This window comes from Zingiber officinale, chromosome 10B (genome assembly GCF_018446385.1).
Source record: "Zingiber officinale cultivar Zhangliang chromosome 10B, Zo_v1.1, whole genome shotgun sequence".
Lineage (NCBI taxonomy): Eukaryota > Viridiplantae > Streptophyta > Magnoliopsida > Zingiberales > Zingiberaceae > Zingiber > Zingiber officinale.
Window position 1 is genome coordinate 96,268,447 of NC_056005.1, and position 25,711 is coordinate 96,294,157.

Genomic DNA, 25,711 nt, shown 5'->3' on the forward strand with positions numbered 1-25,711 from the left:
TCAAATGAAGCTAGATTTCTGGGTTGATCGTCATATATACTTTTCGATTTATCCTGATGATTTATGAACAATTGGAAGGATGACTCCAGCAATAATCAATAAAACTAATTTAAATTATTTTTTTATTTATTCAAATTCTCCTGACATCTTTCTCTGCTCATTTCTCTTAATCAGTTTTTTTTTATAAAAATAAATAAATAATCAGATTTTATTTCAGATTGAAGAAGAATGGATCATCTTCCTCCTTCCTACCTCGCTCATGTCCATCAACGTCAAAGATTGCTTCAATCCAATGTCGAGCAGGAGCTCAAGAACGTTAGCAACAACAGCAACAAGGAGAGTAGCGCCGGCGGCGGCGAGGTCAGGAAGCAGGGGAGCCAGCGAAAGCGCGGCCGGCCGCTGGGATCGAGGAACAGGCCTAAGCCGCCGGTGGTCATCACACGCGACAGCTGCCACCTAGTGAGGGTGCACGTGATGGAGGTCGCCGCTGGCCACGACGTGGTGCAGAGCGTCGCCGATTTCGCGCGGCGGCGCCAGGTCGGCCTCGCCGTGATCAGCGGCCGCGGGACCGTCTCCTCTGTCACCGTCCGGGGCCCAGACGGCGCCGTGCTGCCTCTGCGTGAGCTTTTCGAGGTCGTGTCGCTCTCGGGGTCGGTCCTTCCGCTGCTCTCTCCGCCGGCGACGTCGTGGCTGACGGTGTACTTGGTCGGCGCACAGGGGCAGGTGGTGGGAGGGAGCGTGGTGGGGCCGATGGTGGCGGCGGTGCCCGTGATGATCATTGCGACATCCTTCGGGAAAGCGGCGTACGAGAAGCTTCCTTTGATTCCAGAGGAGCCGCTGGATGATCAAAACATCCCGTTGCAGGAGTCGTCGCCGGCGCTTCCTCCGCTACCGCAGCAATTGGTGGGCGCCGGAAATAGCCCACCGCCATTTCACAGCCACCTGCCGCCGCTGCCAGGTTTGGTCAACAACAACCTGCCGCCGCTGCTTGCCGGCGATGATTTCGGATTGTGGGAGCAGCACAAAATTCAGTAATTCGATATAATTATAGAGAAGATTTAGTAGTAATTTGCAATTTTGTTTTATTTTCCCTTTATTTTTAAATTTCTTCAATTAATTTAAGTTAAGATATGAGTAAAGTAGAGAAAAACTCCCACCATAACTTGAATTTTGCATGTAATCTTGATTGATAAAAAAACTTTGTTTTCAATCCCTAAAGTTTTATTTGCTTCAACTTCCTCATGCAAATATTGTGACCTAATTGTCCCTCAAATTTTTTAGGTACAAAAGATTAAAAAATAAGTATAATTCCTCTTAAATTCAGCACTTTACATTAGAATCGAATATATTTTCTATTAAATTGAGCATATTTTTTTTCCTGTTTTAATATAATTCCTCTTAAATTTAACATCATGTAAAAAGAAAATCTAGTATATTTTCTATCCAATTAAATATCATTTAAAGAAAATCTAGTATATTTTCTATTCAATTGAGTATCATTTAAAGAAAATCTAGTATATTCAGTATATTTTCTATTAAAATTACCTTTCATATTTTTTAGATATAAATAGTCTAAAAATGAGTATAATTTCTATTAAATTCAGCATTTTAAACTAGAATCGAGTATATTTTATATTAAATTGAGTACGACTTTTTTCTTATTTAATATAATTCCTCCTAAATTCAGTACCATTTGAAAAAAATCTAATATATTTTTCATCCAATTGAGTATCATTTAAAGAAAATCCAGTATATTTTACATCCAATTGAGGATCATTTAAAAAAAATCTAGTATATTTTCCATCCAATTGAGGTGGAAAAAGAATCGTACTCAATTTGATAGAAAATATACTAGATTCTAGTTTAATATAATGAATTTAAGAAGATTTATACTCATTTTTAGACTTTTTATACTTAAAATATCAGGGACAATTAGATAAGTATATTAGACTAAGGAATGAAAAGAAAGATTTTTTTCAATAGAAAGTACATACAAAGTTATATTTATTAATGGGGACTGCATGCAAATTTTTCCTGATCATATAATTTTTGGACGGTTTTCGATTTATTAAAAGGTACTTGTTGCTCAAAAGTCACTGATAAATATATATTTTTCTATGAAAAGGTTTCTTTGTAAAATAATTACATTTGGTTTTTTTGTTCATTTTAGTCAATTTAACAAAAAAGTCCAAATTTAATAGAAATTAAAATCACAGCCAGCGGTCAAACTGCTATCCTCAAAAACGAACAGCGTGCTTATTAAACAAACGCCGAGCAGACATTCCCTACCTCCTTCTGACGATTCCGATCTCACCAACCTTCCATCCAACGGATCAAATTGCTCCTCCTTCGTCTGTGGTCCAACTCGCCGTCTTCTTATTTCCAAGCTTCTCCTCCAAATCCAAATCTCGAGCGAAGAGGCGGAGGAATCGAAGACATGGCCGCCTCCTCCACCGTCACCGCCGCTCGCGCCCTCGCCGGACTCTCGGTCTCCGGAATCTGCTCTCCCTCCTCTTCCCATGCCGACCGCCTCTCGGGACCCTCCTCCCCCGCCGGTTTTTACCTAGGCTCCCGCTGCCTTGTCGCTTCCTCCTCCTCCTCCTCCCTCCGTTTCCAGCCGCATCGCCGGCCCCGCACCGCCGCTCGCCGCGCGAAGGCCGTCAAGGCCTCCGCGGTCGAGACGCTCGAGGTGGCTGCCACCGAGGCCCTCGTCAAGAAGTCCATCAACACCATCCGGTTCCTCGCGATCGACGCCATCGAGAAGGCCAACTCCGGGCACCACGGCCTCCCCATGGGGTGCGCACCCATGGGACACATTTTGTACGACGAGGTCATGAAGTACAACCCGAAGAACCCCTACTGGTTCAACCGAGATCGGTTTGTTCTCTCCGCCGGCCATGGATGCATGCCCCAGTACGCCTTGCTCCACCTTGCAGGCTACGACAGTGTCCAGGTTCGCCCTTCTTCTGAATTTTACTTCCAGATTTGACGCGGACATTGGATTCGGAGCTTGGCGTTCATCGATTTTATCTCTTTTCCTTTCTACCATCGACAATCTGGATCGGAATTCTGCTGGATCTTAGTTGTTGATTTGTCTGCCGGCTTCCTTCTGTTCTTTATTTCAATTGTCTGGTGAACTGCTAATTGCAACTTCCGACTGCTCGATCCTACTCCTTCTATTTGTTATCTAGTTTTGTCGTGTTCTTAGTTTTTACTATTTTTAAAGTCTAGATCTTAAGATTCCAGCACTTTTTCCAAATCGATCTGTTAAAAAACTACTTTCTGACCTCTGCAAATTTGGTTTTAGATTGAAGACATAAAACAGTTCCGTCAATGGGGGAGCAGAACACCTGGTCATCCTGAGAATTTTGAAACACTCGGCATCCTGCGAATTTTCCAAATGTTCGATTTGGTGTTGGGGAACATGGGATGGGTGTGTTATCAGCAATGGCATTGCCTTGCACAGCCCAGGCCTTATTCCATACTGTGCCACCTTCTTCGTTTTCACTGATTACATGAGGGCTAGCCCCCACGGGCTGGATCAGCTAGTTAGGTGCCTACAACTTATCAATGAAGTCATGGGGTCGAAGGTCGCCAGTTGCACTCAGGGATAAAATCCTAATTTGCTGCGTCAAAAATTCCTTCGACCCCTAGTCACCTATCCTGCCCAGCATTAATCGTGATTTACTCCCTCTGGAATCTTGTGGAGCCGGGGCCAGAGAGCCGCTAGGGTGACGATTTCACCTTTTTTTTTTTTTTTTTTTTTTTTTTTTTTTGTCACTGATTACATGAGGACTGCCATAAGGATCTCAGCTCTGTGTGAGGCAGGAGTCCTCTATGTGATGACTAATGATTCAATAGGTCTGGGGGAAGATGGTCCAACCCACCAGCCGATCGAGCAGTTGATGAGCTTCCGAGCAATGCCCAATATTCTCATGCTCAGGCCTGCTGATGGGAATGAGACTGCTGGGGCATACACGGCTGCTGTGCTCAACAAGAAGAGGCCATCAGTTCTCGCTCTCTCTCGACAGAAGCTTTCTCAGCTTGGCGGGACATCAGTTGAAGGGGTCGAGAAGGGTGGGTATGTCATTTCGTATGATTCCTCTGGTAACAAACTGGATCTGATATTGATTGGAACTGGATCTGAATTAGAAATCGCAGCAAAGGCTGCCGATGATCTGAGGAAAAAGGGTAAATCTGTACGGGTGGTCTCTCTTGTGTCCTGGGAGTTGTTTGATGAGCAAACAAATAAGTACAATGATTAGTATCGAAGCAGGAGCCACACTTGGATGGGAGAAGTATATCGGAAGCCAATGCAAGTCCATCGGTGTCGATCGGTTTGGGGCAAGTGCTCCTGCTGGGATAATTTACAAGGAGTTTGGCATCACAGCGGAGAATATCATAGCTACGGCCAAATCTCTATAAGCTGAACTTGTTCAAGTTTTCTCTCCGCCTTGGATTCCAAAGACAAACTAGGTAATGATATGTTGAGTTTGAGAATACTCGAGTAATTAGAGACACTGGCTTAGGCACCCTAATAAATTTTCATAAGTTATCCATCCTTTCATTCTCATAAATGTATCGACATATTGAAGTCATCATTAAAATCTTTGCTGTTAAAACTACTGGGATTATACCACTGAGGTACTGAAGGAAACATTGTTAAAAATAATTCAACCAAAATGTTAAAACTACCCTAAAATTGATTTGCTCCTATTTCTTTCTAATTAGTGCCTAATTAATCAGCCTACGCAGGCTATCAATATAAATAGCATACTCCCTAGCAGAGATACTTACCTATAAACTAAATTATTGAACACCAATACATTAGGAAGAACTTCACAATAACCTGTCATTTAATAATTCAATAGTTCCTTCCTTCTCAAGTAGGAATCTGCTACGCTGAGAAAGACATGCTTTTCTAGCTCCAACTCAACCACAGGTTGATTCTGAAAACAATCTACCTTGATCTGCAAGGTGGTTGTACTTATCAGCAAAATTTAAGCAGAATAAAACTACCACGAAGATTAAATTAAGATAGACAATTGAAAGGCCTAACCTTTCCATTTCCACCTTGAAACTCTAATTTCAAATTGGAAACTTCTCTTGATGACAAATATGTTTGTAAATTATCAGCAAGCTTCTTGTCCCCTACAGCATAAAATGCAGGTATTCAAACCTCAAGTTCAGCGTGCTATATGACAAAATTTGATATAAATTGCACAAACAACCTGAATATAATGCAACAATGGCTTGGGTATCAAACACAAGAGCAGGCTTTGCTATGCTGATAACAAAGGAGACATTAGGTGGTTCCTCATGGGATAGCAAGACCTGCAATCGGTTATAGAACACTAGTCAAGCAGTCTGTCAAGTCAACTGAGATTGTAACATGGAGCCCTCGCAACCCACACTGCTCCGCAATCAACATAAAATCAAATATCAGAGGATACAGTAATTTCTCTACCTGAAATTCCTCCTGGCACAAAATCACCTGAGATCAATAGCACAAAGTACAATATCAGTCCAGTCAAAAAAGGGTGATATAACATGTGAAATGGACGAAATAGAGCAATAGAAAATTAATAGATGAACAATAATGCCTCGTGAAAAAAAACACAATGAATAAGGATGAAAGCCGCAAGGAACTAGGTGCCATTGAAAAATTACAGAAAAAAATAATTAGATACAATGGTGGTGCATCAAAATAAAGAGTAAAGATGTTTGCTTTGGCAGAACAGAACAGAAAAGAAAAGAAAAAGGTTTGCAATAGAACTTTGCTCATTCAATATAATTTCTTTAATTGCTTAACACTTACAGCATCAGCAGGAGTGTATTTTTCGTGAAGTAAAGGGGACCCAAGAGCATCTTTGATGTATTCGTCCTGCAGCAGAAATGCCGTAGAAAACAATTTGAAGGATATCCGCCATAAAGGTAACCAAAGTATCAGCACATAGCTTACAACAATGAAGACCATACCTGGGAATCCACAATTTTCTCCAAGATATTTTTATTTTTGCCAAGAGGTTCATAGTATACCTCCACGACATCAGTGGGATCCAAACCAGCTTTCTTGCGCAATTTCTGAATGCGGCTGACAACCTAACTCAAATAGTAACAAACGCTGAGCAAGCACCAAACATTATTTTGTTTTTCATAGGTGTAAAACTTGTACATCTGTGGAAGAAAGATCTTTAACAAGCAATTGGGGACCAAAGATTGGCAATCTTCTAAAACACATTAAAGTCCAATCAATTCCAAAGCAGACCAACATGGCTGAATTCAATAACCAAGACAGATATGGGCACATACATAACACAGCATGAGGGGAGCACTTCTAGAGAGATGACATTGGAGAGGAAATTTTAATGGTCCAAAACACAATAGACAAATGGAAAGTATGAATCAATCTATATCATAGGAATATAGATTCCAAGTGCAACCAAAATTCAATTACTGCACCTTTGCAAGTAATAAAATATTAAAAATTCGAAAGACTGATTTATAAAATTTATCAGTTCGAACATAGACATGGTAAAAGTAGCCTTCAATCTCTGGTGCAGATATATGAGAAAACAATGCATCTGTTTTTTAAATGAAAACAGTATATAACATGATGAATATGTAGGAGAAGAAATATTATTGACTTATAAAATCTCCACAATCTGAAGAAAAATTTAGACACCATAACTTACCTCTCGAGCAACTCCTGCATCAAACAATGATTCGTCAGCTCTTAAATCCAATACAACCAAAACATCACCTGAGGAAAGAAATATGACACTGAGCTGGGGAGGAAAAGGAGTTTTACGTTATGATCTAGAGACAAACTTTATTTTACCATCTCCAGCAGCATCAATCTCCTTTTCTGTGCTACCAGCAGGCCGTTTGAACTCCCGCAATATCTGAAAGCATGCACCAAATGTAGTGATCTCTTGGAACCACAATAATTAGAAATTTTAAAGAAGTTGAACCGTGGAACATCAAAATCTTTACGACCTATATGTTTTAGGCAATGAGAAAAACATACAAATTACCACCATATGTCATAAAGACGGACTAATCCAGAATGAATGCAAAAACTCAAAAAGTATTATCAAGTTATTTGATTAGCATAGTAAAACATGATAAAATTAATGGTGAGCGTAAGATACATGTGATAAAGCCTATGAGTAAAGCCAGCTATTGCTATAGCTGTTAATTGAACAAAGTACATTATGGAGAAAATACATCAACCTGAAAATCAAGACAGATGATGCCAAAAAAAAATGTCCAAGCATCGAGAGGTTTAGGCAAATAACATATTGGTGTGTATGATTCTTTAATCAGTGAGGCAAAGATAGAATGCTAGCCACATGCTATCACTGTTATGGACCATTGAAGCAGGTCACCATAACTATATTGAAATAACTCCCAAAGAATTAATACAGAAAGATAGCATATATGTCTTGGACTTTTCTTCTATCTCTATTGAACCACCAGATAAGTTGGTCATCAACACAGCAACACCCAAAAATTCTAGAAAATAAGATAGGCGGTGAATATACCCTAATCACAAGACAAGCCACAAACAAGAAAAGGAAGATAAGTGGAACAAACAGGAGAGGTGGTGTATCTGAATAGCGATAGAAGTCACAATTTTAATGTAAGAGCTTTCCTCAGACTAAAAAATCCAAATTGCAGCAAAAGTATAAGAAGCATGTAACATACGAAAAAATATCTGCAAAAGGGGAAATGCATAACTTCATCAGATAATAACATCAAAATTTACCAGTGCGGCAAATATAGAGAATGGTTTGAATTATCAGTATGATAACAATAATAATCTAGACTCCAAACAGTATGTACCTGTATACACCAGGCCATATAAGTGCATACAATCTGGAACAGGCAGTACAAAAAAAATCTAGATTTATGATTTAAAGTAGACAGTAGCCCATTTGCAAAGTTTCCTAAAGAATGATCAACTCAAGTATTCTACGGAAGATTAAAGATTAATCATATGCCAAAGTTTTATAAGATTTTGAAGATCTTAAATTTTAGACCTTTATATCATCCTGCTTCAGGCAATGCCCAGAGAAAGTGGCTTCCCCAGATTGCTCAAATAACAATATGTCAGCCTGAGACATTGCTTTAACCTCCTTAGCCACAGCACCCATTGCCTTCCCCAATCTTTTACCTAATACACTAAAAAAAAACAAAACAGATATCAGCTACCACAACCTGAAGGATTCCAAAAGACTTAGTGAAAGCCACAGCATACCTAAAATCAGGCTCAGCCCGTAATGAAGCATGCTTCAAAGGATCATTGCAAGGAACCACTAATTTAACATTGAGCTCCTCCATCACATACTACAATATCCAGAGAACATTTGCATTTTACTTCCGTAAAGTGATCCCATATTGGAAGAACAGAGCTAAATATTTGAACGATGAAAGGTGTAATAAAGCAAATTTTTAACAGAAAATAGCACATGAAAGATGCTAAGTAACTTCAAAATAAATAAAGGGCAGCCCGGTGCACAAAGCTCCCGCCATGCGGGGTCCCGGGGAAGGATCCATTGTACGCAGTCTTACCCTGCTTTTTGCAAGAGGTTGTTTTCAGGATTCGAACCCGTGACCTTGGTCACATGGCAACAACTTTACCATTGCGCCAAGGCTCCCCTTCTAACTTCAAAATAAATACAAAAAGAAAAGGGATTGGTATTTCTTTTAGCGTTCATTGTTCTCTTGGGAGCTTGGTTTGCTTTCAAAATGTAAAATTAGCAAAGTATTACTAATATTGGGGTTCGTGAATTTCACTATTCTTATCTGGTCAGTTAGAAGTTAGAACTGAGTCTGTTTAATGCATTTAGGATTTTCTATGCTCTTGAACAACGACAATCATAAACATAAATTTGTCACTGTCTGAATTATATTTTCCTACTAAACTCCAATGGCAACAGATGGGTTAACCAGAGCGAATGTTAATATAATTCATATAAATTTACACCCAAAAAAAATTAAAATCTTTAAATTAAGAGTAGCAAATGCAAATGGAAACAGCACTAATGCACATAAACAAAATTTAGTTGAAACCAGACCTCCCTCAACTTTCCAGTAATATCTTCAAGGAAGTCTGAATCAGGATGAACAACAATCATTTCCCTGAAAATAAAAGAAAAAAATCACTTGCTCAAAAACAGGAAAACATTATAACAAAAAGTAAAAATCAATTCCTCATACTTGAGTGGTGTTTTGAGAGGTTTACTGTGACGCTCCCGAATGTTGCGCACCAGGTCAATGACGGTCATCATCCTCGTGACACTTTGTTCAATGCGCTTGTTCCTCTAAAGATATCAGCAGAAGATATTTAAGCAAATTAAAATGGAACCGGAAACAGAAACAGAAAAATTGCTGCTAAGAAACTGATAATTATACCTTCCCTATTGTTGAAGGAAAATTACAATAATGAACGCTTTCCTCAGATCCATCAGAGACCTTCCGAAGGTTTTGATAAAGAACCTCTGTGAAGAAAGGAGTGAATGGAGCCATCACTTTGCAGGTAGTTAAAAGTACCTAAACAATATCAAACTATATATGAGTGATCAAAGTATTCATCACATTATGCAGAATTTAATTATGTTTCTTAAGATTAAAATGAAGCTTGGCTTAGGTAACTGAAAAGAAATCTAGATGACCTGGTAAGAGCAAAAAAAAAAAAAAAAATGGTCTACAGTGACATCGGTTTTCAAAAGCAAAGTTAGTAATAAGAGTTTTCATCTTATCACATCAAATATTGGATGATGATATAGATGTCATTGAAGGATTTGACAATGCATGAAAGGTAGAGAGACTTGCACCAAAACCAATAAAATAAATAACAAAAGAGCAATAAATAAAACATGAGGTCCAGAAATTTTATTCTATCAAAACATATTCAAATATCTCCCTGTTGAATAATAGATCCAAAATATCTAAACCATTCAACTTAACTATCATCTCACTGTTTATTCTATTATTGCTAAAATATATTGTCATCGTTGTCATCATCATCAAGTCATGTTTGTCCCAACTATTACATGTTTCTTATCCTTGCATTGGCCTCCTATGCAAGTTCCATTGAGCTCTATGCAAGGTTGTATTACTATCAAGGTAATTGGCAGTTAAGACCCTAGGATCACTTACAACTATCCAGTCCTAGTGACACTCATATGGATTTAGACTGTTTAGGCATTGGCTAACAAGGCCTAACACAATTATTAACATTTTTCATTCAAGCTTGGGATTGTTGAAACACTATAAGAATATTTTGTATATTCAATTTCAAATGTGTTTGATTTCTATTTTTTTAAACTTCAAATGTGTATCTTAATTCTCATCTATTACCAGACCACTAAGTGGAAATAACATTCGCTAGGGAGATTTATACTGAATATGATTAACAAGTTCATCTAGTAGCAATAAAAAAGATAAGAGCTTAAAGATAGTGTTTCAACCTATGATTACATAAATTATTAGCTACATTTTACATAACTATATTATTATACAAGGATTGAATTACTAGATGTTTACTGCCTCTCTAAGATCCACCAAAATAAAAGTCCAGGAACTTTAGAATAAATTTTCATAACTAAATGGAAATCATGAGAAAACCCTTCTTTCCTTAGTATTTCTCATTAATTGCTTAAAAATAAATAACAACAAAGTTGACCTTACAAGTGTGAGTCTGAAGCCAAGATTTTTTTTTTTGGACCTATTCTCAATGGTTTGCCTCAAAAAATTTCATTATGTATGGTTTTCCCCCACTTAATGTATTCCTTATGATGGTTTTATCTGATCAGAAATACTAGCACAATGATGAAATAGATAAATATATGATGGTTTTAAGTTTAAACAACATCAAATGCAATCGAAATAAAAAGTATCATGCAATATCTTGCACTACAAACATGGGAAGAGAAAGTGCAATACAAAATAATAAATCCCACAATTAAAAAAGATGTGCATACATTATACAAAGTCGAAAGCGACATTATGCAGTCTTCTTCTCCTGTACGCCCCTTCAATCTCTTTCGATTAAACCGCACATATATGTTGGTAAGATTGTCAATGAACTTCAAAAGATATGGGATGACCTGCAAAAAAAAAAACCACATTAAGAAGAAAAAAAAACGAAAAATTCACATATCATAATTTTAAAGTTTAGAATAAAATGAGCACTAAGGAGATATGCAGATACCGTGTACAGCCGATAAGCATCCATTTCTTGACGAACAAATTGAATTAAACTTTCAGTAGCTGAATTTATCCATTGGTCAAGCACATTTGAAGAGTTATGAAGAGTTTCATAATGCGCTGGAACAAAGGATGTGGGGCCCTCAACCTCAAGCCTTTTTGCATTTTGCACAAGGAATCTATATGCATTATACCACGGAAGGAAGACATCTTTGACCTGCTTAAGCAAAACAAAAAAGGCAACAGGAACAATATATTAAAACAAACATCACAGACAGTCCACATGACAAACAAATCATGATAAAAAGAGCCACTTACAACATTATACACGCCATTCTTTTTGAACTGCAAATTCTCAGCACGTACTACAGGAGAATTAACCAAATATAATCGCAATGCATCCTGTAGGTTCCATGTAATCATTATAACCATGGAAATTGTATATATATGAACAAAACAAATTATCATAACTTAACATTAACTTCTTGTTAGCGAAGCTAATTGCATACCGCTCCATAATCGCCTATGACTTCAGTTGGCGATGGATAGTTCTTCAAACTTTTACTCATTTTCTTCCCATGCTCATCCAACACAAGACCATTGCAGATGAGGTTTCTAAATGCTGGCTTCCCAAACAACGCCGTAGATAGCACCATAAGTGTATAGAACCTAAAATATTATCACATAAAAATAAACACTGAGGTGTCAATAGGAACTAGCATGAGACATAGGCTAGCTCAGTATATTCACATACACAAATTACTCAATAGTGCTGAAAATCATTGGATTTATGAGCTTAAACAATATCAATAACTTGCATATTCTTCAAGACACTAAATGATGAGAAAGATGCACAAATGAACAAGCAGATTGTACATAGATCCTCCAAAAACAATTCAATATGAAAGTCAAAAGTAATCCTTTAAAGTCAAAACTATCACACAGTCATCAAGAACTTAATAAACCAACCATCAGGTTCTCAAGCGAACATGTCAATGGAAGTACTTAGGTCTCAAAAATACAGGAACAAATTGTCCAAAGTAGGAGTGTTTAAGCATCAACCTATCAAATACACTGAGCATGAAGTTTCAACATTAGAACAAAAACAAGACGAACATGAAGGAAATATAGTCTTGGGTCATGTGAGCTATAAAATCATTTTACTCCATGTAGCAAACCAAATGATTAAAAGGTTTGATGATAGCTTAATCATAATTAAGAAGTTAGTGGAGGTTGTGTTAACTTGAACAAGATTTGTTTGCATGGTAAATAAAAAAAGAATGGATATTTTGTTGTTTTGGCATCCTCTCTCATGTTATGCATATTTCTCACTCCAAATCCTTTTTGTCCAATTTGCAGTCTCGTTCATCTTCTCTCACCAGTGTCATTAATGTAGTTACACATCAGCTAGGCCTCTCTGTTAGAATTGTCTCTGTTAGTTGCATTAACGTAGGAATAATCAAGAGTGTACAGAAGAGTTCAAACCAAAACATTTGCCTTACCAGTCAAATTACATATCTAACATCTCTAATTAGACAATCAACTAAAATGAATAAAGCTGATCTAGAAAAACTTGAACCAAAAAGCCCCTTCAAATTGTTGCATAGTAATAGTGAGGCTCATTTAGAGACTAAAAGATGAAAATGGAGTAAGAGGGTGGAAAATAGCATTAGAAATTAACACAAGGTCATATCTAGAATAGAATCTATTTAACATGCTTCAAAAATAGCTATAAGAGAAAAACCAACCATCCTCGGGTTTGGTCAATTCCCTCAGCCACAAAGTGTCCAGGAAAGTTCTTTTCAAAGAGTTCGGCATTCTCAAAAGGGTAATGAATATAAGCATATGGCATTGACCCACTCTCAAACCAACAGTCGAAAACCTGGAAGATGTATAAAAAATTTATTCATCACCCAACAAAATACGGTTTGATTCAATAGAAAATCATTTGCAGAGTATATAGAGTATAAACTGCAACACCAGAAGAAACCAATCAAGCTTTATTTAACAACTTTTAACAATCAACTTAGCTGTTTATCAACTAATCAATCCAACTAAAAGCTCATCAATTTATGCTAACTTTAAAATCTGATGCCAAAATATTGGTGGTTGAGGGATGTGGATAATTCAAGTTCATGCAGTGACATATCTGCACTGTTCCACAGACTCGGACATGATGCATTTTATAAAAAAAAAAAAATCATTAAGAGAGCTTGTTTTTGTTAATCAACCCTATGAAAGCTAGATGAGTTTGTTCAATCAAGAACTGGCAACAACCAGCAGATCAGAGCAATTAAGCAAATAATATTTATACTTTGAAATATCACTAGCATCATAGGAAAACACTTGCACAAAAAACAGTTCTGAAAAAGCCTAAGTTATTGTGATCATATGTGTGAATTATAAAAAGGAACGACAAGTATAAAATACCATACTGATTTATGTCTGAATATTCACACATAAATTGTCTTGAGAAAACTCACATCATCCACACGACGAAGAACACCAAACTCTGGACCACGTTCAGAGGGAATGGTTATATGATCAATATTGTGACGATGAAGATCAGTAACCTTAAAAAGACAATGTAAAAAGGTGAAAATTCAGATGACAAATTAAAAGAATTCCAACCAAAAAATAAAGCAAGAATGCACCTTGGCACCAGATAGCTTCTCAAGTTCACTAATAGAACCAATAACTCTCTTCTCAATGAAATCCTCACTGACCCAAATAGGCAGAGGCGTGCCCCAAAACCTAGTTCGGCTAACAGCCCAATCTCTAGCATTTTCAAGCCAATTATGAAACCTTTTTTCCTGTAGTTAAAAGTAGATTTGGACCGTAACAGATGTCTAGTTCTACACAAATTCTAAAAAATGGAAAAGATCAAACCTTCACATATTCAGGGATCCAATGTGTCTGCTTGTTACTTTCTAACAACTGTTCCTTAATCTTCTCAACTGAAACGAACCTGAACATACAAGTGCATGCATGTGAAACTACATAATTCATAATAACAACTACAAAAAAAAATGGAACATTTTTATTCTCACTATCCGCGAACTTTTATGCATAATGGACTATTGGACTTGCAACCCCATATTGAGGAATGATTTTTCTTATTAATGTAAAATTTTAATTGTAATTACTTTGATAGGCACAAGGATTTCTAGCTACCAAACCACTAAAAGATTGAAAAGATTCAACAAGAAATATAAATACATATGTGCAGAACATGATATAGAGAAATTGACATCATCAGCGGTAAAGTCAAACACAATTATAATTTAACAGATGACCAGCTTTTCAATATTCCCACTTTTTAAGTCATCCAAACAACAATTGAACAACCAATTTCATTTGAACTAACAAAATGGTTAACCTAGTCAACAAACATGCTTTGACTTGAAAAGTTAAGCTGAAATAATAGATTCATAATCAGGTAGTTCAACAGCACAAAATTATTTCTTAAAATAAGAGCAATAACCTGACAGCAAAAAAAGATCTCCATAATCATGTAAGCAAGCTTTAAGAAGTTTAAAATTAAACTAAATTTATATATAGAATAATTTAATTCATTAACAATAGTATATTTTATAAGGTTCGAGATTATATTTTTTTTTATCTTTCCTAACAATCTATCTCCTCCATCTTTGAAGAGGCTTTTTTTCTCTGTGTTTACCTTGTGGATGGATGAAGGATAGAAAAAATTTAACCATCTTTAAAGAAGTTAAGAGGAGCCCTCGTGGACATTTGAAAAAAAAAAAAAAAAGGCAGCTCGGTGCACGAAGCTCCCGCCATGCGGGGTCCCGGGGAAGAATCCATTGTACGCAGCCTTACCCTGCTTTTTGCAAGAGGTTGTTTCCAGGATTCGAACCCGTGACCTTTTGGTCACATGGCAACAACTTTATCGTGGACATTTGAAGGAGGAAAAAAATTAACGGATGGAGGGAAAAAATTAACGGGGGAAAGGAATTAACTCTAGGAAAAAAATGAAAAATAAAGAACCGTTGCAAGGCTGCGCACGCCAATCACGCCTACCCTCTACAACCTCGTAGAGGCTGCCACAAGGTCATCGCAACCTCACGGAGACCGCCACAAGGCTACTGCGATCTCGCAGTGGTCTCACAACTCCTTTTCGGCCATTGCCACATGGTTTCAGTGCCAATCGGCGAGCGAAAAGGAAAATTCACCCGTCCTAGCATGGGTTGACATCTTATTCCTGGCATGTAAGCCACCTCTAAAAATACCAAAAACTAGTCTACCCATTATTAGCAAGTCAAACTTCCTATAGAAAAGTGGAACTAAAAGCTTAATTTATAAAAAAAAAAAAAATCAATCAACAACTTTAAAATGTGACTTACCAACTAGTAACCGCTCGATATATAAGGGGAGTGTCTGATCTCCAACAAAAAGGATAAGAATGCACCATACTTTTGTTATCGACAAGTCTTCCTTTCACCTGCTCAAACATTAGAGAAGTTCTACAAGTAATAATTAATGACCCCCCAACATAAAGATAAGATGAACAAGTGATGTAGATTAAATAAATATATTTATTGAATTTTGAACATTTTTGTGCTAACTACATAAGAAAAACAAGAAAACTTGGTGAAATATTAATTTCCATCAAAGACAACAAGCACGAGGAATCACCTTATGAAAAACAAAAACAAAAAAAAAAAATAGTGCCACATATTTTCAGGTCAACTGCATGGGTCTAAATACGCCATTAATATCCAAGGTTTTATCAAATTTTATAACTAAGATTTTAAAAGCAAGCATACTCAAATGAAAATCTTACAAGAATTCCATATATAATTATTTCAAAAATTAAGAACTGTTTTAAAATTTCAACAGAAGCATACCACATAAGAATTTGTCATCCTGCAAATTCTGGAGTTATATAAAGAAGGATTAAAACACATCTCATTAATTAGTCATGAGTTGCAACACCATATACATTGAGTAAGCCTGTCAACCAAATGTCTTACCTTAATTGAATTTATAATATCTTTATCAGCATCCTTAACATAGCGCCCAGAGAAATCGGATACATCTTTAGTAAAGCAACCATCAGCATCGACTGCCACAAAAAGATCCACATCCTATTCATTAAAAGCAAATAATTATGTCAGCAACCTAAAACAGTTTCAGTCAACTCCTCTTGATAATAACTTGCTTTTGAAAATGAAAATAATGAAGGCTCAGTTCCAAGCATAAGCAACAAAGACCAAAAGTGAAAAAGTGCCAATGTGTTATTTACTCATTAATTGCATCTGAAGGATAATTCGGGCCCTTTGAAGCATACTTGCATTTGATAGATACCAAAATGCAATGACTAGAATATTAATCAAAGCATAAAATGTAGTTACCCGCATGTTTAATCCAAACAATTAAATATTTACATTAACATTTGCATAGAGGTCCAAATGCTACAAGGTCCTATAGGTGTTGGCAAAAATCTAGAGAAATAATTGAAGTTATTGCTCAAAAAAATATTAGAAGAATATTGTTGATTATTTTGATTGCATCGTGATCTGAAATGACAATGGCTTTGAACAACCACAAATGATCAACAAATTCTGACCTTAATTATACCAGAAGACACACAGACCCGGTAATCATCTTCACCAAAAGCTGGTGCACAATGAACAACACCAGTTCCACTATCATCAGTTACATAACTGTCTGCAATTACCCTGAAGGCTGTCTCCGAATACTTCAAAAAGTAATCAAACAGAGGAACATATCTGCACAAGCAACATTATGACAGCTCAGTATTGGAAAAAAAAAATTGCATAAGATAATTGATGTCTGAATTTCCAAAAGGATTTTGGGAATTTTTTGCACAAAAATTGTTGAACACAAATTTGTCATTGACGAGTAACATGGAAAAAAAGGAACATCGACTCTTATACTCTAGAAAGAAAGGCTAGAATCCTAGAAAATAGTTATACAATTAGTGGAAAGTAGATGCAGTTGACACCTTTAGAAATTGAAACTTAGAAAGCTCAAACCCATGAAGTTGTAGTTAAAAGATATAAGATTGTTATTTCTCATTGTATCTCCAAAGCCTCGATCGCATAGAATACCTTACACTTTATCACTTGTAAATTTCACCTGTGGCATCAAATAAACTTTACTATATAGCTAACCTTACAGCTAATCTAGTCCTAAACAAGTCTACAAAACACCCACAAGCAAGCCATCTATGAGAGAGAACTAATCTAAAAAATATATCATTGAACTTCTAAACATCACACACAGCCTACTTTCATCATTGTTTGTCATTATCAGATACTAATTTTATCATACCTATAGTACTAACTATCAAATCATCTTTTATATGTCTGTATTAGACAATCAATTTGATCTGAAGTTAGGCATGGGCACATCAAATGTGCAGCACACATATTGACTTGCCTACTCCTATACCACACATAGGATGCATAAAAAGTTTTACTGTATATCTATACCACATATAGGATATGCAACGTAATCCTTCATTAGTTAAGCATATGCAGCCGCATAAAACACTTTTTACATCAGTGATCGTGACCATGGGTACCTACAAATAGGTAGAACGAAACATTTGGCAAAATGTAATTTTTACTCACTTCAATCCAACCAAAGAAGCGCCTGTTAATTTCTCCACTAACTGATATGATCCAGCATCAACGCCACTCTTGGTTTTACTGCTGGTGGTTCCCTTGCTCTTAGAGTTGGCTGATGACTTGTCTTGTGGAGGCACAACTGCTCCAGCTGATTCTGATTTTGACTTTTTGCTAGGCAACTGGGACAACCGAGATTCTGCAACAATGTATATTGCACCTGATGTTTTTTCTCGGACCTGTCATTGTTTACATAGGAATCACAAGGAAACAGAAACAAAAAACTTATACAAGAGTTTAAAACGTGCAAAGGAATGACAAGTATGATGCTATTCAAAATGCAAACATAAAACATATCTGAGCCTGACAACTTACAAATTACAGGAATCATTCAAAGTGATCATTGACTACCCCAATCAACAATAGAAAAAATCAGCTTTCAATCTGAACTTACAATAGTAATGGCCTTTCTTCCTAGCAACTTATCCCCATACTCTATCGAGTCCAATAGAACCTGATTGGTCGACATGAGGGTTTGAGTGCCCATGCTTCAAACCTCTGCAAGGATGACAGGACGAGCAGCACCCTACCAAAGTCAGAGTTGCCCCAAACCTCTATGGAGATTGCTTCCCACAAACCCCAAATGCTAACAAGTATAAAAAAATCCTTACTGTTTGAAAAGAAGGCAAGCAATAACTGGACTTTATTTGATTTGGTTCAACACAAACTGGTGTTTTATCACAATTCTAATTTTGTGGGTGGTCACTATACAGCAATACATATAGTCACGTTCCACCTGGTAATGCCAATTGTATAGCACCATCATCACCATGAAGCCAAACATACAATGCATACAACTAGTTATGAATTGACCTCTTGATTAATATTTCTCATAAACCTGAATGTAAAAATCAGTAGAATGCACATGATCTCACGAGATAATAGTCCAAAGTGTTGTCTAAACAAATAGAGGACTACTCCTTAGAACGAGAGGAAAACAGTTTGACTTGTTTTAAGATTTGAATGGTTGAAATTTTCTGAATTAGTGCAAATAAATATTCTCTCATAAACTAGAGAAGTTTTAGTTAGAAGCTGCCTAAATCCTAAACAATGCATATGATACAGGATGTTGTTTTTAGCCAAATCCCTATTCGGTAGTGAAAAATTAATAATAACTGGTCTGTGTTGCATTGAATTAATTGCATCATAAGCATGTAATTGTGACAATATAACATTAATATTTTAAAAATAATTTTACAGTATATAAGATTAGTTAAACTAAGATCGGTATTCATGAGAAATGAGTTATGCACTATATTCAAAATAAATTGACATGTGAATAATTAATTGGTGATAGAGCCATTAAAATATTCATATTAAAATTTAAAATAAACTGGATAGTCAAACTTGCTTTTAGGTCATTATAAAAGCAAAAGCGCCGCATTAAGGCAATAAGCTCATAAATAACGCTGAATAAAGTTAGCATTAAGACAAGACTGACCTTTACATACACAAAATCAGCGTTGACACACAGAGCAAGATTGCTAGGAAGTGTCCATGGAGTAGTTGTCCATGCTACAAGCGCCGCATTATCAGGATGACCAACTATTGGAAATGACACCATGATTGCAGGGTCCGAGACATCCTACAATTATCAAAAGGGGACGAAATGAGATGATAGACGCTCAAATGTAAAATTGACTTCTGAACAGAACTGATAAAAAACAAAAGAAATCTGAATAGAACCTTATATTTCATCCCGGCTTCAGTGTTTGAGAGTGGCGTCCTGCACCCGGTGCTGTAAGGCATGACCTTGAACCCGCGGTACACAAGATCCTTCTCCCACAGCTGAGCGAACACCCACCACACCGACTCCATGAAGTTGAGGTCCATCGTCTTGTAATCGTCCTTGAAATCGATCCACCGGCCCGTGCGCGTGATCACCTGCTCCCATTCATTCACGTACCGCGTGACGATAGAGCGACACTCCTCATTATACGCAGCGATACCCATTGCGAAGACGTCGTCCCGGCTACGTATGCCGAGTTTCTTGTCGATCTCGAACTCGACAGGGAGGCCGTGGCAGTCCCAGCCGAAGCGGCGAGTGACGTGACGTCCGTTCATGGACTGGTAGCGGGTGACGACGTCCTTGATAGTACCGGCGAGAATATGGCCGTAGTGGGGGAGCCCGGTGGCGAAGGGCGGGCCATCGTAAAAGATATACTCCGGCATTGCCTCGGTGCGCTTGAGTTGGGTCTCGAAGGCACGGATGGACGACCAGAAGCGGAGGATGGACTCCTCCTGCTTCGGAAACGAGAAGTCCTTGCCCTCACAAACGTCCTCCATCGCCGGCGACAGAAGGGCGGCGCGTCGGAATTCCGGAATGAGAGGCGATCGAATTAATCCTAGGTTTTTTTTTTAGTCAAATGAGCCGCTCAGGGGGGCCTCGGCCTATTTAAATAAGAGAATTTTTCATTTGATCATAATTTATATTTTTATTTACATATCATTGTCAAATAAACTATGTTTTAAATATTTCCAATTTTAATTTGAAAAGATTTATGTGACCAGGAGGAAGCTCTTACCTGGGTGACAACCTGAATGTCTTACTATAGTACTATACCTTAGGGACCCAATTCGTTTCTATTGTGGGTAGACGTAAGGGTGTAAATAAATTAACCTGCTCATGAGTTATTCGAACCTCAATTCGATAAAAATTTGTTTTAGTTCATTTAATGAGATTTGTTAAGATAAAGAAATCAAATTCGAATTTCACAATATTCGACTCGTTAGTTTATGAACATGTTCGTTAAACTCATGAATTAATTTTTAAATAAAATAATAATAATTTTAATATTGAATTTATAAATTTTACATTGTATTTATAAATATATAGATAAATTTATTTATTAAATTAAAATTATAAATTTTAATAATATTATTATAATTTTTTAAATATATAATTTAATTTTTAATAAATATTTAAATTTATAATTTATATTTATTAAATTTATTTAGACTCATTAAAAATTGATGAATTACCTAGTAATCAGTGTGTAGCCACTCTTAAGTTCCAGTGCTTTGATAAGTTTATACTTAAGACGATCCCTAAGTCATCATCAGTTCATTGTAAAATTCTCATATTGTGAGTAATATCACGTGTGCTTGTTACTTTATTTAGTGTTTTGTTTTTGGTATCAGAGCGATGTCTGGCTAAATTTTCTTTGCAGGTACTCTGGTTATGCGTTTAGAGGTATGAACTAATCTCTTTATTATCTATTTTAATCTTAAGAAACCATAATTGATATAAGAATATAAATCACTATGACACTATGATAGGCTCTAGTAAGGTCATTATTGTTTGAAAACAAAAGCAAGACCTGGAAAAAGGTATCATAGTTGGCATGGCTAATTTATAATCTTGTATGAATTATGTCTGAAAGGTTTGAATAGGAAATAAAGAATTAGTATCAAAACTCAAAAATTGCTAATCTTGAGTACCTTAATCTTGAAACTGAGGTAAAACTCAAAGACATCTCTCATAATATAGACGTCATATACGATCGTCTTATTTTGCATTCAAAAGTATCCAGAAGTGAATATCATGTGTTATTAAGTTTAATACATGAGAATTATCTTGAAGTAACAAAATCTTTGAATGAATTGACTAAAATTCAACAAAGATAACAGAAGGTTGTACTAGAATTATAGAAGGAACTGTTAGTATATAAACCTCTTACAGCCAAGGACATAAAGGATCTGGTAGTTGAAATCACAAAGCAACCACGACTGATTGAAGAACAAGCGCTACAGTTACAAGAAAAACTCCAGCAACAAGTTAAGCAGATTAAAGAAGTAGTAAGGGATATCAAAAGACAATTTGCATGAATTTATCTCCACACTCTACTTCAAAAGAATACCTGGAAGCACTTGAAGAAACAGAAGTTATAAGTAGTCCTGCTATCGATTTTATTTTTGTCAAAGAAGCTGGAGTAAAAGACATAAATAGACAGAATAATACTATCATTGCGTTATTACTGTCTATTAATGCTAAGCTTGATTTAATTCTGAAAAAACCTACTGATATTAATAGTCAGGTTGCAGATCTTGCAAAACAGCTTGAAGGGCTGAATCTTGGAAGAACAAAAGTCAAAAAACCTGAACTTTTCTTTGTTTACAAAGATCCCTTGAAGATATTGAAGGAAGAAAGGGAGAAGCTAAGTAAGAAGGAAGTTGATGGCGAACATCAGGAGACCTAATATTACCGAAACAACAAGCGAAGCTCCTCAGCAAGTAGTATCATCACAGGAAGACCAAATATGGAATTACAGGCGAATGGCAAGACTAAGATATGAGGCCAACGAAGACTTACTCGGCGAAGAAGAAACAATAGAACTCTGGAAAGTCAACTTAATCCGGAAGCTGAGCTGGAATTATCTCAACAACGAAGAGCATCTTTAGTACCAGCAGAAACATTATACACTACTCATTGGTCAGAACCAAGGCACAGGGTCTATCAACACTATTCAGAAACCAGGATTTTGGTGACAGAAGGACAACAAAATCTATCATTGATCAATCCAGAAAGTTATTCTATACTAAGGCAGGAAGGTATGCAACTAATTCACTTGGGATTAGTTATGATTCGTATACATGCTTTGCACAGAAGAAATGCAGGAACAAATGCCTTAGTAGTACTAAGAGATACAAGGTGGAATGATGACAGATCAATAATTGGTACCATGGAAATTGATTTATCAGAAGGTACTCAATTAGTTTATATTGCTCCAAATTTATTAATAAGTGTTGAAGACTTTTTCCATCATATTGAACTTGCTATACAGACGCATGGCTATGAAAATTGGAATTTTGCAGAAAGTAATCTTTTAATTACAAGAGGATTAATTGGGCGATTGACAAATACCAGTCATGCAGGGTTTAGATATAATATTCAAAATGTGGCAGATTACCTCACCAATACGAGTATAAATGTCGTCCCAGCCACACCAAGAACAACAGCAGAACTACAAGGCATGAGATGAATCCTACAACCACCTACAGTTTCTCAAATAAGAAATCCACAAGCTGTGCGAACCACAACATTGATGGATGGATCTATATCCTTGGCCTTTACAGGATATCGTTCCATAGGAAATCCTAGGCCAAGCAATTATAATGAAAAAGATATTGAAGACATATAAGAAGAAGAATTTGTGGGTGTCTTCACAAGCTTCATTGATGAATACGATCTTCCAGATTCAAATGACAGATGAGATACGCTAGGGGAACCTAGTGGAAAATACAATTTTTATGTGAATTATGCAGCTCCACCAATAATACCTTTTGATCCAGCAATCAAACCCTCATGGGGAGATGAAGAAGATGATGACCATCAATGAGCGGTCTTCCCAAGTATCTGGGAAGATACTCCCTGGGAAGAAGATCCAGAATTTGATCCCAATGACTTGGCACAAACTGAGGAAGTATATGAAGAAGATGAACCTGAGTCCTACTTTCTTGGACTCCAGGAACAAGAAATGGATTACCCAGCTCAAGCACCACAAGACCAGGAGATACAATGGGGAAGTACCGATAAGGAATCAGAAGCTTATTGGCAACAGGTTGTGCAACATGTTGAACAAATAGAAGCACAGTTGCCCTTAGCAAATGACTGGTATAATCCTACTCTTTCTCAAGATACAATTATTGAGGAATTTTTGGATAGGATACCACAAGGAATGCCTGAAGGAACGTGGTATGAGATCTATGACAACACAAAAACAAATGAGGTAAATAATGCCATACAATTATCTAATGATATTACAAATATAAGCATTTATCATGAAGAGGAAATTCAAGACGAACAAGAAGTAGCACATGTAAACACAGAACAACTACAGCAACTGGAATACTCGATATTTAGAAGACTAGCTCAAAGTTTATCCAAAGAAAAGGCTTTGGCTTCAACCTCTGAATCAGCAATATCAAATTATAAGCAACCAAATGAGCCATTGGTGGGGCAAATCAATTATCCACCAACACAAGGAACAACTCCTCAATTCAATGACAATGGACCCTATAAAGGGAAGTTTAAAGGGAAAGTTATGGAGCATAATACATGGACACTTCCTTCAGCACAACAAAATACTGAAGTCATGTTAGTTCTTCCCGAAGACATAGGTCAGTATCATGATGTTATTTCTAGATGAGAATCAATAACTAATAATTTGGTTAATGAAAGAACATGGCTTGACAATAAGCAAAAGGTTCAATTTATTGAAAATCTTTTGGGAGAAAACGAGAAGAAAATGTGGATACAATGGAGGATGATGTATGCACAGGAATATGAAGAACTTATTCAGATGGCAGGTGAAACCCAGAATATATTATCTGAGATTCGAAGATTCATTCTACTAGAGGATCTTTATCAAGGTACGACAGTAGAACAGGATCAGGCATACATTGATCTTGAAAGACTTACTTGCTCTAACATGAAAGATATATTTAGCTTTCTAAATGATTACAAAGTGTTAGTAGCAAAATCAGGAAGAATGTTATTAATCCTGAGTTATCTGATAAGTTATTCAGAAAACTTCCTCCGTTGATTGCAAATGATGTGGAAGCAGCATTCAAAATACGGCATGCAGGTAATCAAATAGGAGTTATGCCTAGAATACATTTTATCTATCAATATCTTGCAGAAATATGCAAGAAGGCGGCAATTCAAAGAAGTGTCAAGGACCTAGCTTTTTGCAGCAAAATACCTATTCCAGGGTATTATGAAGGAAAGCAGAAAAAATATGGTTTGCGAAAATCAAAGACATATAAAGGAAAACCACATGATACACATGTCCGGGTATTCAAAAAGAAAAAGGCAGAACAGCAGCATAAATGCAAGTGTTTTATATGCGGGGTGTTAGTTAGAGCCCTAGAGCCAATCATTTGATGATTGTATGGACTCATTGTATCATATTCTTGTATATTAATAAAGGCATTTGTTTGGTTATTATACTTATTTATATTAGTGCCAAATAGACTAAGTATAATAGCGTCCTTGAGTAGAAGGTTCATACATATATCAATCGATTAGTTGAATCGATAGTGAGATGATATAGGGAACACTACTCTAAATCATTCCTAGTCGAGTATTAACATTCAGGGACAATGTTAATACAATAAGACTAGCATGTAGGTCAGCTCGATGACTTGATCTCACAAGTCATGGATATAGAGATATCAAGCTGACACATGGGTATGCATTAGAGAATGTATACTGAATGACCCGCCATGAGAAAGTATCATGGATCGTTATATGAGTGTCATATACTTTCTCATGTGCCTATTAGTATGACTATTGGTCCTTAGACCTGAAGTCACCATGGTTCCCTACATAAGGAGTTATGTACTTTGGTTTCGTCAAACGTCACCCGTAACAGGGTGGACTATAAAGGCGATTACTGGGTATGTAATGAATTATGCAGAGGGATGTGAGTGATGTAGATGGGATCTATCCCTCCCATATGACGGGAGCGACATCGGTATTCTTGATAGAGTTAGACCACGAAGTGCATGGTCATGCCCAAGTGAGTCAACATGAGATGTTGAGCTCATTTGATCGAGTGAGTCTACTTGGAGTTCAAGATTTAGATTGATTAGAGGATGACACGGTCTATGCCTCACATTGATCAATCTAAATGTCTAGGATAGAAGGACAATGTTACATATTGTGAGGAGTCACAATTAGTAGTCACAAGGTGATGTCGGATCTCGACATTCTTGTAACTTGGGTAGTAATGATGTGTTGCTAGATACCGCTCATTACTTATGCTCCTAAATGAGTTTAGGGCATTGCCAACGTTACAAGAACCTATAGGGTCACACAC

The 25,711-nt window shown here is 36.7% G+C and overlaps 2 protein-coding genes and 1 pseudogene across 2 annotated transcripts; 2 read left to right on the forward strand and 1 right to left on the reverse strand.

Annotated features, from left to right (window-relative positions):
* Positions 1 to 228: 228 nt before the first annotated feature.
* Positions 229 to 1,035, forward strand: LOC122029292 (AT-hook motif nuclear-localized protein 24-like). The gene has a single exon (XM_042588223.1). It carries the CDS (start codon positions 229 to 231, stop codon positions 1,033 to 1,035), a length of 807 nt encoding a protein of 268 aa, XP_042444157.1.
* A 1,266-nt stretch (positions 1,036 to 2,301) lies between these two features.
* On the forward strand, positions 2,302 to 4,582 carry LOC122029293 (annotated as a pseudogene).
* Positions 4,583 to 4,640: 58 nt separating this feature from the next.
* Positions 4,641 to 20,250, reverse strand: LOC122029411 (isoleucine--tRNA ligase, cytoplasmic-like). Its single transcript, XM_042588383.1, has 27 exons — positions 19,575 to 20,250; positions 19,330 to 19,473; positions 17,835 to 18,067; positions 16,805 to 16,967; positions 16,209 to 16,322; positions 15,579 to 15,676; positions 14,107 to 14,185; positions 13,872 to 14,030; positions 13,701 to 13,790; positions 12,966 to 13,099; positions 11,727 to 11,886; positions 11,536 to 11,619; positions 11,222 to 11,434; positions 10,992 to 11,117; positions 9,421 to 9,558; positions 9,226 to 9,329; positions 9,084 to 9,147; positions 8,264 to 8,352; positions 8,046 to 8,187; positions 6,842 to 6,905; positions 6,696 to 6,763; positions 5,980 to 6,102; positions 5,819 to 5,884; positions 5,468 to 5,494; positions 5,232 to 5,334; positions 5,060 to 5,151; positions 4,641 to 4,970 (listed from the first exon to the last, which is right to left on the reverse strand). Exons 1-27 carry the CDS (start codon positions 20,172 to 20,174, stop codon positions 4,857 to 4,859), a joined length of 3,591 nt encoding a protein of 1,196 aa, XP_042444317.1. The 5' UTR covers positions 20,175 to 20,250; the 3' UTR covers positions 4,641 to 4,856.
* Positions 20,251 to 25,711: the final 5,461 nt, after the last annotated feature.